The sequence below is a fragment of the Neofelis nebulosa genome, chromosome 3, assembly GCF_028018385.1.
Source record: "Neofelis nebulosa isolate mNeoNeb1 chromosome 3, mNeoNeb1.pri, whole genome shotgun sequence".
Classification (NCBI taxonomy): domain Eukaryota; kingdom Metazoa; phylum Chordata; class Mammalia; order Carnivora; family Felidae; genus Neofelis; species Neofelis nebulosa.
Window position 1 is genome coordinate 193,604,264 of NC_080784.1, and position 17,526 is coordinate 193,621,789.

The 17,526-nt window shown below is 42.2% G+C and overlaps 1 protein-coding gene across 1 annotated transcript in view; it reads left to right on the forward strand.

Annotated features, from left to right (window-relative positions):
- Positions 1–16,093: 16,093 nt before the first annotated feature.
- FAM184B (family with sequence similarity 184 member B) overlaps positions 16,094–17,526 on the forward strand; it is a 151,671-nt gene continuing 150,238 nt past the window's right edge. Inside the window, exon 1 of the mRNA XM_058723003.1 lies at positions 16,094–16,372. Within this exon, the coding sequence (XP_058578986.1) occupies positions 16,226–16,372 (147 nt within the window). The 5' untranslated portion in view covers positions 16,094–16,225. The remainder of the gene's footprint in view (positions 16,373–17,526) is intronic.

Here is a 17,526-nt window from a genome sequence, read left to right on the forward strand (position 1 = left end):
TTTTTTTAATGTTTATTTATTTATTTTGAGAGACAGAGAGAGCCCGAGCAGGGGAGGGGCAGAGAGAGAGGGGGAGAAAGGATCTCAAGCAGGCTCCGTGCTGTCAGTGCAGAGTCCTATGCAGGGCTCTATCTCACCAAGTGAGATCATGACCTGAGCTGAAATCGAGTTAGACGCTCAACCGACTGAGCCACCCAGGTGCCCCTTGACATCGTGTTTTTAAGCTATCCTCAAAAGACTGAAGAATTCCCAAATTAAACTTTTTCTTGAAAATTAATTATCTAAGTGGCAAAAAATAACTAAAAATCTAATGCAATTATTTGCTTAAAATTTTGAATGTTAGTATACCAATTCTGTAACTACTGGAATTATGAATAAATGTATTTATTATTCTGCCATGTACTGTTTTAAATGTTTTTATGCGTTTAAGATATTCTTCTAGATGTTAGCTAATCTAATATTCTTACCATCCATTTTCCTGTTATTCAACTATAAGAAATTTCTCAATATCTGCTTCTGCACATAAATTTAACAGTTTTCACAATCAATAATTTGTTGCACTTTCAAAATACATTCACATTAATATTTTGGCTGACTAATAGAATTTGGCACATAAATCACATCCATTCAGTTGAATATTCAGCAGATATTTATTGAGCACCTTCCAAGTGCCAAGTACTATTCTAAACACTGGGACTTCTGCAGTCAGCAAAACAGACAAAAATTTCTACTTTCGGGGCGCCTGGGTGGCGCAGTCAGTTAAGCGTCCGACTTCAGCCAGGTCACGATCTCGCGGTCCGTGAGTTCGAGCCCCACGTCAGGCTCTGGGCTGATGGCTCGGAGCCTGGAGCCTGTTTCCGATTCTGTGTCTCCCTCTCTCTCTGCCCCTCCCCCGTTCATGCTCTGTCTCTCTCTGTCCCAAAAATAAAATAAACGTTGAAAAAAAAAATTTTTTTTTAATTTCTACTTTCATCAGCTTACATTTTTGTGAGATTTTTTTGCACTTCAGTTTATATCCCAAATATTTACCTTTATTTACAAGTGAATGTTCAGATATGAACAGTAAGTCTGAATGATTTGCAGTAGAATATTATGTGCCCATCAAATTGTGTGTTCCCCTTTTCACAGTATGGAGTTCTTTTGAGCAATTGCTACCCAGGCAGGAATTTTATTTCCCAGAGCCTTATATCTTTGGCTGTGCCTTTGGTGTCAGTTCTTGCCAAAGGAATGACAACAGAATTGTTGTGTCACTTCCAGTCCAGGGTGTTTCAGAATTGGGTATACCTTCTCTATGTGCTCTTTACCTTTTGCTGGCTGAATGAGGATGCCGGTGAGGTCCTAGGGGATGATGGAGCACAGAGGGAAAGAGCCAACCACAGATTCACCTTAGGCAGGAAAGGGGGGGGGGGGGTGTCTAAAGACCAGTAACTCAGAGTTTATTGTGACCAAAAAAAACACCCTTTCCGGTGTTAAGACAGTGAAATGTGAGTTTATTTTAGCAATTAGTGTCACCATAACTAGCATACTTGTCTGGTTAACGTTGCAGACATTGTTAATCTGAAGAGATATGATGTCTACCTGAAAATAGAACCATTATCATTGATCTAGCATAATTTGAGGGTTGCCAAAAATAATATTAAAGAAGAAAGTTAGATATTCAGCCTTCCAAAGGGCAAGGCCAACACCCAACAACAGATTTTTGCTGAATATTGAGCCAACACAAAATTAATTGAATCCCTAGCAGTTAGTGACTTAGAAGTGGGGGGGGGGGGGGGTTGTAAAAGAAAGTAGGAGTAATCCTGGTCACACTTTGGCCCACGAACCATATTTATATAGTTACAATGTTAAACAGTTACTATTGGAATTCTGATAAAATAAAGATAAGGAATGTGGAGTGGGTACAGTGTAGGAAGCCATGTTCTTCATTCAGTATAGTAGCAAGCATAAAATGGGTCAGAAAGTAATACATACATACTTTATATGTTCATACAGAAATAGAATTTGTTGCCTCTGGAAGTCGAACCAGTGGCTAGAAACAGGTGGGAGAGAGACTTCATTTTTTTCATTTTTGAATGTCCCTTATATATTGATTGCCATGGGAGATCAGAGAGAGCATCTCTGACTGGAAGAGTCAGGTCAAGCGTGCCTCAGAAGCGTGATCTGAGCTGAAACTTGGTGGATGACAGGTTTGAAATAGGAGAAAGGACAAGAAGGACATTATAAAGCAAGACCTAGAAGGAACTGACAAGGTTTGTTAGAGCCTTTAATGGCAATTTTCAATTTTCAAAGTGGGGCCTGGTACCATCCACAACAGCATCACTGAAGTGGTTATTTAAATGCCTTACTCATATCTACTAAATCAAAATTTCTCCTATTTGGAGACTGAAATACTCAGGGTCCTGAGTTCAAACTCCATGTTGGGCGTAGAGCTTACTTAAAAAAAAAAAAAAAAAGTTATAAATCCATGTAAATACTCTAGACAATACTTGGAAATTTATTGCAGAAACACCATAGATGATTTAAAGGGAGAAAAAAAGTAGTCAGTTCCAAAAAGAGAAATTGGGAAATTGCTACATTGAAATATTCGACTGTATACGGGTCAGTCATATTACCGATACTTAACTCAGTTAAAAACATTTGAGTTTCCATTGAGTGCTGAGCACTCTATTGCTGTTACAAAGAGAATTAAAAAGCATCAGTTCCATTCCTTTTTTGAGTGTTGGAGAGTTCTACTGTTTAATTCTCTTTGAACTCTAGAAAAAGACCAGAAAGGCAACAGTATTCACTTCCTACCTGTTTACCCTAAGGCAATGTCCAATGTACTTTGCAAATTGGTTAATATTTCAGGTATTGAAAAGACCACTTCTGCCATGAACTACTCTTAGGTGAAGTACTCTACCCTTTTATCCCTGTGTTTCACACCTTTGTTACCACTAATGCAATTTTAAGGTAGGAAGATGAAAAAAAAAAAAAAAAAAAAAAAACTACCAATGCTAGAGTTCCTGGACTCAGTTCCCACAGGCTATTTCCAGAACCGTATGGAGTGCATGGTGTTCATACTAATATTAATGTTGATGAGGGATAGAAGCACAAAAGTGTTCACCTTTAGCCCAGAAGGCTGATCTATAGGCTATATAGTTCCGATAAGGATCAAATTACAGGCTGGTTGCTACTTTTTTTTTTTTTTTTTTTTTTTTTTTAATTTTTTTTTTTCAACGTTTTTTATTTATTTTTGGGACAGAGAGAGACAGAGCATGAACGGGGGAGGGGCAGAGAGAGAGGGAGACACAGAATCGGAAACAGGCTCCAGGCTCCGAGCCATCAGCCCAGAGCCTGACGCGGGGCTCGAACTCACAGACCGCGAGATCGTGACCTGGCTGAAGTCGGACGCTTAGCCGACTGCGCCACCCAGGCGCCCCTGGTTGCTACTTTCTTAAAGGGTGTCATGACTGACTATATATCTCACCAATAGTTAATACCTAACTGAATGGTAAACACCAGAGAAATCTTTCAAAAGTAGTTTTATGAGTAGAAATCTGAAGAAGACATTTATGATCTAATACTCCCTGTACGTCCCCTCCCCTTTGAGCACTAAGCATATAATCACCAGCTTCATACAGCAAAAGTGCAGCTCTTTTCTGCCCGGGGGGTCCTGTCCCTACGTTTCTTACTTAAATAAACTTACTAAGTTGCACCATACAATGTCTCAAGAATTCTTTCTTGACCCTTTCACTCCATGACCGTGCAACAATATAATCTGGCTATAATATTGTCCCAAACCATTTTATTCCAAAATGGCGTGTCCCGTGGTGTTATGTTGATATTACTGTAAGTTCAGCATAAGTCTTGTCATTTCCTGACAAGGGGTTTTGTCTTTATTTTCTTCCTGTGGAGATGATACAGAAGACCTCATTCCAGGCTACCCGTGGGGCATCCCGATCTGATTGGAGGCGGAGAGTCAGGTGGCTGGGCCAATGAAAGAATGCACCCAAGTCAGAACCAAAGAGATAAACGTTTATTGAATACACAACAAGGGAGCGGCAGGCAGGACAGCAAAGGATAGGCTGTCTGCCACGAGGTGGTGGTGAGGGGCTACACTTACAGGGCAGGGTGAGGAGGTATGGGAATGTACAGAAGGTTCCCTTTTTCTGTAACTATGCCTGGTTATAATTGGTCAGTTAGGGCCTAAGGTGGATAGCTAAATGAGGCTGTTTCCAGTCAACTCTGTAGTCACTGTGTGCCCTTTTACCTTACTCAGGTCTCCATTGCTCAAGCTTATTGCCTAACAGTGGCCTCTACACTACCTTTATGGACACCCGGGTACTAATCAATGTGTGTGAGGATTATAACAAAGGCATAGTCCCAGTTCAAGCTGTGTGTTCATTTCTTACATTCTTCCCTCAAAAGGGGGGGGGGGGGAGATATTTGACAAATAAATTTATTTTTTTAAGTTTATTTATTTTGAGAGAGAGGAGAGAGCACAAGTGGGGCAGGAGCAGAGAGAGAGACTGAGAGTGAGAATCCTAAGCAGGCTCCACACAGTCAGCACAGAGCCTGATGTGGAGCTCAAATCCAAGAACCGTGGAATCATGACCTGAGCCAATGGTGGATGCTTAACCAGCTGAGCCACCCAGGCACCCCAACAGAGAACTTGAGCTTTTAAAAATATTATCTAGATGCTATACAGAAATGCACAGCCTCGAGCACATATTTTAGGGACTTGCAAGCCAGTCTGAAAGATGAGTAGTGTTAAAAAAAAAATTAAGCCGAGGGGCACCTGGGTGGCTCAGTCAGTTGAGCGTCCAACTTCGGCTCAGGTCATGATCTCACAGTTTGTGAATTCGAGCCCCACGTCGGGCTCTGTGCTGACAGCTCAGAGCCTGGAGCCTGTTTTGGATTCTGTGTCTGCCTCTCTCTCAAAAATAAATAAACATTAAAAAAATTTTTTTTTAAAAATTCAACAGAGTAATTTGAAGGTCTAATTGGCTTTTTAAAGCAATTCATGAATCGAGCAGCATCCTGTCAAGTAAGTAGAGGGAGCATCAAGGAGTTGTATTACAAAATGGAAGGTTTTTATAGGAAAGAGGGTGAGGCAAGGAAGCTATTAGCAAAAGAAAGAAAGGATTCTTCCCGGAAAGGTCACTTTCCCTTTGGGGGGAATGGCAGACGATGTCATCATGCAGATTACCTCATCTTCCTTTGTGACAGATTACTTTATTTGTTCTTATAAACAAATTCCTGACTGACCAGTTAGGACTACATTTATGGGGGAGATTGAAACTGCACTTACACTAGGCATTAACCCCTGGTTTGGTGACTTGACCTAAGTAACGCCATTTTGGACCTGTGGTTTTCCTTTTAACAGTAGGAATAAGCAGAGTAAGCCTTCTACGTAAAGGGGTTAAGTGAAATAAATAAGAATGTGATCTTGGTTTTAGATGAGTAGTAGAAATATATTGGTAATGATAACAATCAAGTTACCCATGCTACTTAACTGATAAGGAAATAAAACTAAGCAAAGGCTAAAAGATTAGTAAATTTCTACTGAAGAGCTCACCTAAGGCAGCACTTAGATTATCAATGTGGTAAAGATGAATTATTCAATACCCATTGAGACAATTGCTTACCCATCTGGAAAAACAAGTCTGTATTTCAACCTCACTCCATATATGAACATAAATCACAGCTAGATCAAATTTAATAAACATTAAAAGAAAGAAAGAAACCATAGAATTACTAGGAGAAACTGATGGGGTTTTGGGGTGATGGTTTGGGGTTCGGAGCCAACGACCAAGAAAGAACTCTGGAAGACGTCTTTGGTGCAAAAAGGTGATTTTATTAAAGCACAGGGACAGGACTTGTGGGCAGAAAGAGCTGCACTCAGGTGGTGAAGAGTGACTTATGATATACCTTCACTTTGGGAGGGGGTTAGGGACAGTGCAAGTCTCTAAGGAATTTTGGAAGCAAGGTTTCCAGGACCTTGAGGGGCTAGCTGTTGTTAAGAAAACGTCATGAATTACTGTTTAGTAAAACCTCAGTCATGAGACCCTTCAGATGTATATCAGCAGACCATAAGCCCGGAGTATGATTGACAACGTATACTCAGAGGTTAAAGATAAAGAAGGTTTGCAAAGGAATTTTTATGTGTTTAAGGATACTCACAGGATCCGGGGGGGGGGGGGGGGGGGGGGAGGGAGGGGGCGGCGGGTGGTCAGGATAATATTAAGCCAAGATTCCCTTTTGCCCCTAGCAAAGTGTCATCATTGAGGCAGCTGAGCTCCTAGAGGGAGGTCACTCTGCCAGTTTCAAGGACTTGTCAATGGGCTATAGGCAGTAAGGGAATTTAATTTTTCACTTGCCTTAGTTTCCCACATCACCATGGCAAGTACTTAAACCCCTTTCCTTTGTTCTTGGGTAGCCCGGAGTGTCCAAGGAATATCACACATAGTCCACCGGGATGGTGGGGGGGTGGGGGTTGGGGTTGCTAGCTTGTACTCTGCCTTCAGCTTGTGTTATACTCCTCATCATATCCCCCATGAACAATTTTGACCCTTAAATCTTGAAGTTTGCTGAAGGTGGAAGGTCTTGTCTTCTGTAGCTTCTTCCTGCTAAGCAAGGGCATAGAGTTGTCCCCACCTATGGGTCAATATTGATCAGTTGAGGAACATACAGGAGAGTTACAAATGGCAGAGACAGCTGGATCCAACGTGGACAACGTGAACCTCCTTGAGTAGAAAGGATCATCTGTTGGCTTGAAGTTATTGCAGTGATGGAATCTTGGGACCAGGCAGAGAGAGATGGGAGAAAACAGCAAAACAATTAGAATAACTAGAAAGATTAGCTCAAATGAAAGTCCTTTGGTAGCTGTCAAAAATCCTCTAGTCTAGATGTTTAACCAATCATTAAAGGAAAGAGAGGGATTGTTTGTTTTTTTATACTTTTTTATAATTTTATTTTTTTAAATTTACATCCAAATTAGTTAGCATATAGTGCAACAATGATTTCAGAAGTAGATTCCTTAATGCCCCTTGCCCATTTAGCCCATCCCCCTCCCACAACCCCTCCTGTAACCCTCTGTTTGTTCTCCATATTTAAGAGTAAGAGAGGGATTGTTTAAAGCACCAATTTGAGAATTCATATCAGTTAAAATCCAGAAATATTTTTGTGGTAATAAAGAATGTATACACAGCATTTTGTTTTTATGAGAGTAGAAGTTCCATGTTGTGCAGCAGTTAAAACATCTAATGCCATTCTATTTTGTAGAACTATTTTATGCATTTGAGTTATTTTAGTATTTAATAATGTAATGTTATTTCGAGAGTCATTTAAGGCCTTAACCGTGTAACAGGTGGTGTTTAGCCATCATAAAGACTCTGTTTTGTTTAGTGAACAATCGGGTAATTAATAAGAGGTGTTTTTATGGAAACAAGAAAAATACAGTTTAATGGTTACAGCAAATTACAAACCCGGTGTCTGCCAGTGAGATTTTTTGGATGTCAGGCTTGAAGCATCCTCAGATGGGAGGGGTCCAGGCAGCAGGTCAGATGGGTTTTTCTGGTTTGTAAGTTAAATGTCTGTGGTGATCCTTTTGAATGGCCCATTGTAAGAAGGAATTGTCCATATAAATCGGGGAAAGGAGAATGAAAAAGAAAGGTACAACTGGCCTAAGAGAAGTTTGCAGTCTTCTACAGGGTCACAGGAATAAGAAGACACATTAGTTTACTCATTAGTTTCCTGTTATGGGGATACAGGTTTTATTTTGGATACAGGAGCCCATGAAAAATGCCCCTCTAAGTTTATTGCAGTGGGAGTACATAATATGACCCAGTAGGGTCCCTTCCATTTTGGAATTAAATTCCCTGCTATTTTGGACTTTCAATCCTTTCATTAAACCAGGTCTCCTGGGTTTATATGGGATAGGCTTCTAGGAACTGTTAGTTCAGGTTTAGGAAGGATTTAGAGATTTATTAATTAACCTGGCCTCAAGTGAATAACTTAATAAAGCATTATAGTCTTTATCTGTTGATAGATCTACAGTGAGTAAAGGTTTTCCATATACAGTTGTTGGGTGAGTTCATCCCATTTTCCAGTTGTTTAAATAATATACCCATAGGGTCCTGTTACTATCTCCACAAAATAACAAGAAGATTGTCCATACTTGTGCTATCGTGACAGTATCTCTTAAGTTTACCTCAAGTTGTCCAGCTTAGGCAGATAATAAACATTTAAAGACAATCAGAACTAGAATTTAACATCCATGAATGTGTGTTATTGAAACATAGTTTTTCTCTCTAAAAACCCTCATTTCCAGAGATAGCCAAATCAATACTAATTTGCTTGTAAAACAAGTCCAGTTTTAATAAACTTGGCCTAATTATCTACATAAGCTCAGCAAGAATAGTGATTGATCATATAGATCTTTTAAAGTTTGCTTTGTTGGAACTTTTTATAAGGAATCACCAGATTGAACTTTTAGTAGCCTCTCCAGACCAGAAGCCAAGCCAAATACTTGCCATCAGACATGCCTGCAATACCTGTAGATTTGGGCAAATTCCTTTTCACCAGGTCCCCAAGATATCCTGAGGTTCCTGCACCTGCCAGGAAGTAACATTCTTTACTCACCTGGTAAGGCTGCTGGGAACTCTGTAAGCAATGTATCAGGCCAACATTTCCAAGGGGCTCTACGGCTCCATGTTTCATAAAGTCAACCTTAGTTCCTTAAAGCTGTCTGGTATATCTGAGTCTGTGCATATCACTCTCAAAGATGACATTCCAGCCTTAGTAAAATAATCAGCATTTTCAGTCGTGTCTTGTTACAAGGAGAATAGATTTTTACTGAGCTTATGCAAATAAAAATGATTGCTGAAAGAATACTCAGTGAGACTTCTTGAATTTTAGAGGGTTTAGGTAAAGAAAAGAGTTATCTTTTGCTTCAGCTTACAAATGAACATTTTATCAGATTTCTGTATATCATAGATATCTCAAGAGAAAGTTTCCTTAATATAGAAGAACAGACATTAGAGAACCAGCAATATTTCCAACAAGAGTCACAAAACTATAATCTTCCACAGTTCATTAGTCCCATGTTCCTAATTCTTGTTCAGTTTGGATGCAACTTTTTAGTTCTGGAAATTCTAACCCATTTTAGTATTAATCTTAAAGATGTCAAATACCTGTATTTGTCCTAAAAGTCCTTTTTATGAATCTCCTTGAAGATGAAACACGTTTTGTTACAGCCTAAGTACAAAATTATTAGTGACAAAATCTCAGAAATAGACATTGTTAAAGATCTGATAAGAGTTCATTATGATGCAAATGACAAGGAAATTCAGTGATTTTTATGATACATAGCACTTCCATAATAAGAATATCGGTCAGGACCTTATCCCAGAACATTAAAACTTTAGGAATTGCGTATATATTTGAGCAGTTATAGCATTTACCCATGCAGTACAACCTAAGGTTTACCATTATTTGAAAGTTCTTTTCCAAGTAACTTAGCATACCAGATAAAAAAGCCTAATTGGTCACAAAGACTTCTTTTACAATTTAAATCTTGAAAGTTTGTTAAAACCTTAGAAAGTTATAAAGCACATCCTAACTAGGATTACAGATCATTACAAATCTCAAGACTTTAAATTATTTATTTAACCAAGACGGCAATAAGATTTCAAAAGCAAATATGTAGGATTATATAGTTGTTAGCAAAGCTAAGCTCCTTTAACATTGAGAAGTTTTAACTAAGTAATCAAAGACCTGAAAAAGACAAAAATACAAGCTTTGGTTTTCCTGGCAGACAAAAGAGAAAAAACCTTTGTTTATATTTTCTTATCAAGAGCAGATCAGGGGCCCCTCAGTGGCTCCGTCAGTTAAGGGTCTGACTTCAGCTCGGGTCATGATCTGGCAGTCTGTGAGTTCTAGTCCCACATCGGACTCTGTGCGGACAGCTCAGAGCCTGGAGCCTGCTTCGGATTCTGTGTACCCCCCCCCCCTCTGCCCTTCCCCCACTCATGCTCTGTCTCACTCTGTCTCTCAAAAATAAATAAACGTTAAAAAAAAAAAAAGAGCAGATCAACAGTCCAAGAAAATTTTGTTTTGAACAGAGAGAAAAGTGGGAACTTCAACCTTACACCACTATACTTTTAAAATCCATTCATCTCAATCTTAGTCTATCCTGACCACACATAAAATTCTTTTCCAAAGATTTCCCTTCACGAACCTTCTACAACTTTCCTTTGCATTCAGATTTTGTCCCAAGCTACTTCACTCCAAACAACCAGTCTCATTTAGGATGCAATTACTTTCTTTTACCTTCAACAAAAGTGGACAGTCTGTGTTCAGAGACTACAAAATAGGATAGAAGGCAGGAAGCTTTTGTAGGATAATGGATAAAGAACAAGGAGGAGAAAAAGAGAAAACACCTGATTGGCTGGGACCACAGAGTCAACCCGTCTGGAGTGAGGAGGAACAGGAAATAAGCCCAGGGCCCAGAATTGGCTTGGGGTTTGAGGCTTGGCTGATTGCATATACTGATTCTGGTCAGGCAAAAAATTTACAAGGACACAAAAGGTATTTAAGTTTCAGTTGGCAGATGTGGCACTCTGGGCACTCCAACTTGGGCCTAGAAAATTATTCCAACATAAGGAAGAAAGCCCCGTGAAAACAATGAAAAAAGGCTCAATTCCAACAACTGATCAATTTGTGGAAAGGTGTTCCAATAGCCCTACTAATATTCACAGAAATGGTGTGTAGGGAGAGACACGCTTTATGTATTAAAATGGAAGATATTTGAAGATCAGGAGCTGCTAGTGTGGGGCCCCTGAGTGGCTCAGTTGGTGGCTCATCCGACTCTTGATTTCGGCTCAGGTCATGATCTCATGGGATAGAGCCAGCTTTGAGCTGGCAGTGTGAAGCCTGCTTGGGTTTCTTCTCTCTCCCCTTCTCTCTCCTCTGCCCTGCTCTCTTTCCTTTTCTCTCTCAAAATAAATAAATAAACTTAAAAAAAAAGCTGCTAATTTCGGCAAGGGTATGGGAAAACACTCATTTTTGTGCACTATTTAAAAAAAATTTTTTTTTTCATTTTAGTAGGGGGGAGAGTGTGCACAAGAGGGGGAGAGAGGCAAAAGGAGACAGAGAATCCCAAGCAGGCTCCATGCTCAGTGTAGAGCCTGATGCGGGGCTCAATCCCACAACCCTGGGATCGTGGCCCAAGCTGAAATCAAGAGTCAGACACCCAACTGGCAGAGCCACCCAGGCACCCCTTGTGCCCTATTAATGAGAGTATAAGTTGGAATAACTTCAAGAGAACAGTACAGCAATATATATCAACATTTAAAATTTGCTGACCTATTGAAATTGGTTTATGAGGATTTATTCCTGTAGAAATATTTGCACATGTATGCAAAGATCCATGTATGATGTCATGTAGGAAGTTATCTCCATGCAATGGTAGCCCTCCAAATACACTATCCCATATGTCATGGACAGGAAGCTCCACAGCCCAAATTAAGGTGCTCAAATCACAAGGTTTACTGAATCACTTTTCAATAGAAGTCAGCTGGAAAGTACAGTGAAGGTGAAGACATTGAGGATAAGGTGCCAGGGAGCTGGGAGGACCTTATTACCTGAACCCTGTGTCATGCAGTGTTATGTCCTGTCTGCTGCATCAACCTTCACTTCTGATAGTGCACTTAAAAGGGCAACAGCTGAAACTGAAAAGGGGGCTCAGCAGAGAGAGGGTGCCTAGAGCTGATAAGTACTTCTATCAGAAATGTGCAGGGACAAGTATGCCTGGTTAGAGGTCTGCTGAGAGCCATGTTTTTTATCTTTTTCTGGACAGAACATTCATGGGGCCAAAATGGGTGTCAACAACGAATGGCATTTGAGGGGATAATGTAGCTATTGACCCGAAGTTAGTATCATCTTAATTGACAACTTGGCCCTCCCATCATTTTCAGTAATACTCTTGTTTGTGCCATCCTTTTTATATACATTCCATTCTCTTTATCGTGTCTTACAGTATACTTTCTGTACTTAACACTTCTTAACAATTTAAGCTATTTGTTTTTCCTATTATACTTAACAGATGAATATCATATATCCTTTTTGTTTCTCCTGTCCTTTGGGACACAATTGAATATTCTCAATACAGAAAATACACACAGCAAATAGGAACATATAGGAAACATTTTGCTTAAAATATAAATTTTTTTTCAATAGGGGATAGGATAAATAGGATACTTTGTATACAACGGAGTACTGGTTGTTAAACATGGGATTGTAGATCTTTCTTGCCAAAAGAGGAAGAAGATGTATATTTTATGTCGAGTGAATAGGGTTCAAAAACATTATGTACAGTATCCCATTTATGTTTTAAAACTGCATATATGAACATAACATTTTTTAGATGTGTGCAGAGAGACATCTACAAGAATCTTCTCTAAAATATTAATAGTTACTTTCTCTAAGTGTAGAATTTGGGGTAATTTTTTGCCTGCTTCTTATATTTTGTCTTATTACAGGCGAGGGTCTTTTTTTTTTTTAGGCAAAGACTACTGTAAGAAGCTTATATTTTTACAATCTAAAGAAAGAAAAATCAATTATGGCTTTAAGAATTTCATATTGCCAGCATCGTGCTCTGGGAAAAATAGCCTTCAAAATCAGACCCAGATCCATTACTAGCTGTATAAAATTGGGTGCTTAGCCTCCCTTAACTTTATAGTCTGTAGAATGACAATAATAATAAGTACCTTAGAGGAAGTAAGAACATGTGCCAAGAGCATAGTACAATGCCAAGATCATGTTAGTGGTCTAATAATTGTTCCCCACATATACACCCCATATGTGATACAGTGCTTAATTCTCTTCTGCCCTCTCTTTCATTCCTGATAGTGTGAAAGACCTACTAATCATAGCACTAGCAAATCCCAGCAGCTGCAGAGGACTCTTTCCAAGACGGGTCAGCTATGGTAACTTCCTTACAGCAGCTGTGGTCCAACAAAGCCTGATAAGGGAATCTGAGGTTTTCCCAGTCTTCCAGTATAAAGTTGAAAGTATAATATATCCTACTGGAAAAATATTTTTGCCCCTAGACATGATCATATTTAAATAAGTAAAACTTGTGGTTACATTGCAGTATTACTAAGCTTTAGTGTGTATATGATCATCTACAGGAGGGATGCTCAATCCTATTCAGACCCAGTGTCACTTTTCTTTATAATGTTCATGTTACTATACTGAAGTTCAGAGATAATTTTAAAAATTAGTACACACATTTTAGGGGTGCCTGGGTGCCTCAGCCAGTTAAGCGGCAGCTTCAGCTCAGGTGGTCATCTCGTAGTTCGTGGGTTCAGGCCCACGTTGGGCTCTGTGCTGACAGCTCAGAGCCTGGAACCTGCTTTGGATACTGTGTCTCCCTCTCTCCCTCTCTCTCTGCCCCTTCCCCATTTGTGCTCTGTCTCTCTCTCTCTCTCTCTCTCAAAATTAAATAAACATAAAAAAATTAAAATTAGTACACACATTTTTTAAATCAATATAATTCCTTGACAGTAATATAAAGGAGAAATAAAAGGAAAATAATTATAATTAAGTCATATATATTTCAATATAGACATGCTCTGATATGATTAACCTTATGGTATCACATAGTATTCAGATGCTTGCACATATAGGTAAACCCCCCCCCCCCCCATGAATGTGTCAAATATAGTACAAGGATGTTGCACTGGCAATCAAATACCATGAGTCATGTGGCCATTGTTGATGTGACTTTCCGAAATGGTGCACAACTTTTGGTAAAGTTTTGCACTAAAAAGGCTAATTTCCCTCAAGTTTACACAGTGGTGGAATTCCCATAAAATTTAACGTGTAATAAGATCCTGCAGAAACTACTCTAAAGGGAACTTGTGTAAAATGTCGATTCCTGGACCCTCAACTCCAAGTATTTTGACTCTGGGAGTCTAGCTTAAGGCTGGAAATCTGTGTCAGTCTCCTGGTGTAACGCCCCCGATTTCGAATCCGAGAGATCACCAAGGAGCCAATACCGATGCAAACGCACGAGGGTTTATTTGCAAGCTCACGAGGGTTTATTTGCAAGCTCGAGCTTGGGCCCAAGTATACCCAACACAGCAGAGCAGGGACTTGGACCCCTAGGTTAAGAGGCGTAGCAGTTTTATAGGGGCCAGTGGCCAATGAGATTGTAACACACACACAGAAAGTTGCATAGTCATGCCAGTCCACACGCAGGTGGCCAATTGAATTACAATTTACCTTATAGTAACTGTTTGAACTAGCCTATCACTCTGGTCAGAATTGGCGCGCAAGTTTGGCGGGCAAAAGGCGAGGTTTACATTCTTTGGCGGTTAGGGGCTCCGTATTCCTATATGAGCCAGTTTCCAGTAAGGGTGTGCTCAGCGGCTTGACTAGGGTGGGGGAGTGTGTTAAAGCAATAAGTAGGTCATGTGGGGGTTATACATGAGATGGTGGGTATAGCACAAAATGGAGTTAGTCTTGCTCTGCTTGTCCAGGGGTAGGGGATTTTTGTTAAATTCCTTGGGTCCCACATTGGCAGTGATTCTGATCCAGGCATTGTGTTTTCTAAATGAATCGGAAACTAAGATGTTGCCTTGGAGAGGGAATCTAAGATAATATACTAGGAGCCCAAAACCCAGATTGGCCATTCCTACCCAGTGCAGTATACTGGGGTTAAAGTAAGCAATTTAGAAGAGGAATATCTTGGTTTCAGACACAACTGGGCTACTTTTGCAACTGCCTGACTGTACAAATTTTCTGGATCTATTCCCTTATCTATAAAAATGGGTATGGTTATCTGCGGTGTAGAGGGATGGGATTGTGATTTCTGAAACCATTTGGAAGCTTGCTTGCTTTATCAAGATTATTAAAATTCTTGATATAAGGCAGTTTCTAAAATAAAATGTATTAACCATGAAAATTGCTTATTATGTTGACGCTATTATTCATATGTTAGGAAAATCTGATGAGGGTGCTATCACTTTCCCCAAAGCCCACTGTTTGAAACCAGAGAAAGCAAGTCACAAAGAAATTTGGCCGCTAACTCTTACATTCAACAAACAAAAAGGCACAAGCTCGAAATCGTGACAAGATCTGCCTCCAGTTGGCCAGTGGCCAAGAGTGTGGAGAGGGATGAGTCACTTCCCTTTCACTGGGCTCTGTGTACTTAGACTTTCAGCTCCATCTGTTACTCAACTACCCCATTCCTCTTTGCTTCCTCCTTTCCCACACCTGCTACCATCGTTTCTATCTCTCTGAGACTTTCCCTCTTCGCTCCTGCGGCTTCTGGTACTACGCGTTCCGCGCTTTCTCTTCCCAGATTTCTGTCACCAGCTCCTCGGCCGCCCCTTTGGCTTCTTCCCTTTGTTCGGTGATCTCCGGCAATCCTCCCGCAACGTCCGGGCTCCTCCCCAAGATGGGGGAAGGGGGATTGCCACCCGCAGCCCCCGCTGGGGCCCGCACCGTGCGCCCTGGTCCCGGTACCTCCTTGCAACCGCGCGACTTGCTCTTTACCTCCCTGCCCCTCTCTCTATATCCCGCCCCCATCTCCGCCTTCAGCGTCGAGCTCCGAGGCTCCAGAGCCTCCGGCTGAGTGCGCCCATCAAGGTTGCCCGGTCCCTCGCCACCCGTTCGCCCCGGAGAACATCGCCGAGGGCCCCTTCCCAGACCGCGCGCCCCGGCTGCCCGAGGCTGAGGCCGGCTCTGATTCTTCCTTGGCTTGGGATGCGCACCGCCGGCGGGGGCAGTCGCTGCTGAGTCCAGAGCCCTGCGCCACCCACGTGTCCGAGAGCCCGGCGCGGGGCCAGCGCGAACCTCTCCAAGGCCAGCGGCTCCTCGTCGCGGAAGCACTTCTGTTGCAGGCGAAACCCGCACGGGCGGGAGAGCGGCGCGCGGGTCACTAGCGGCACGTGCGGATCTTCGGCGTGCCGCCGCAGGGTGCGGGTGCCCGCAGAGCCAGAGACCCAGCGAGCCAGCGAGCGAGCGAGCGCCGGAGAAGGGAGGGTGGGCGCGGGGACCGCCTAGAGGCCGACACCTCGGGGCAGTAGGGGCCGCTCGGCGGTGCGGGCGGCGGGACTGCAGTGCCACCGCTCCGGAGGAAGCCCACACGCTCACACGCCCGCGCGCGCACGCACGTGCACACCACGGGCAGCGAGAACACTAGCGAGAGCCCTTGAGTGTCGGACGCGTTTTAGCCATGGCTTCTGTCCTTAACAGCAAAATTCACGCGTCCGGGACTTGCCAGGGCTCCAAAGCTGATGCCCGCGGTGGCACCGACTGGAGAATGGATTGGGATCCCGAGATGCACGTGAAAATGTGCAAGAAGATCGCCCAGCTCACCAAGGTAAGGTGAGGCGCTGCGGGCAGGCGAGCTGCGCGTCCAGGTTGGGGGAGGGCAGACGCACCCAGGGGAAGCCCAGGACGAATCCGGGCAGAAACTTTGTCTGGGAGGCCAACCGGTTAGGGGAGCGGTCCTAAATCTTGGTAACTTGACCTTCTGGAAGCACCATCCTTAAAGCAGCTGAGAGGATCCTTGCCAAGGAAACTCCAACAGACTGCGTGCCGAGCAGGTGGTCTGTGTTCCCAAGGTGGGAAACCTAGTTGAATCAGTGCGTGTGTGTGTGTGTGTGTGTGTGTGTGTGTGTGTGTGTTTTCCTTTGGCAGCTCTGCTCAAGTGATCGTGCCTGGAATGTTGTGATTTTATTCATCGTTGTACTTTAGAGCTGGGGAGGTCATGCGGGCTCTATTTAAACACTTGATTAATTTATTCCTTCATTCAACAAATATTTGAGCCATTTGTTGAGTGCCAGCAGCTTGCCTGGCACCGTACTAGACCTGGAAGGCAGCCCAGAGGACTTACTATCAAACTGGGTGCAGATGTGTGTAAGAGCATAAGTGGGGAAGTGTACGGCTCCCCCATTAATTATTGGATTACAAAAGACCTTGGGAGGTCAGCGGGCCCATCTCCCTACCTCCTCCCAGGAACTGGATTGAACCTCTCCAGACTCTGATGTCTTCCTTATGAAGACCAGCAAGAAAATACCACACTGGCCTTTGTTAGCCCTCTGCAGCTTCCCTATTAGGAACTCCTTGTGGTAGGTTCCCTTTCTGTGCCTTGTGTATAGCTGGAAATAGCATCCCTCTCTGTTTTCTATACAAGGCTCCCAGTGTGAGAATGTAGCTTTTGCCTCAGGGTTTCCTTTTTGATCTCATAATAAATTCCTAGTACCGTGCCTGCTAGTGGAAGGGTCAGGTCCAGATTCTGTCCAGTAGTGTATGGGACATGCTCTCTTCCCTATCTTCCTTCACTTCCCCACACCCATTTTTTGGTAGGTTCACAGGCATTTTCCTCTCTATTTTGCTGGAAGGAAGACAGCAGGGAGACTTGGAATTGGGCACTAGCTGCCTTCTCCCGCCCCTCCCATCAACTTGTCCACATTCTTTGCATATGACCCCGTCTCCAAACAGTGATCTCTTTAGTCAAGGATTGAAAAAAGA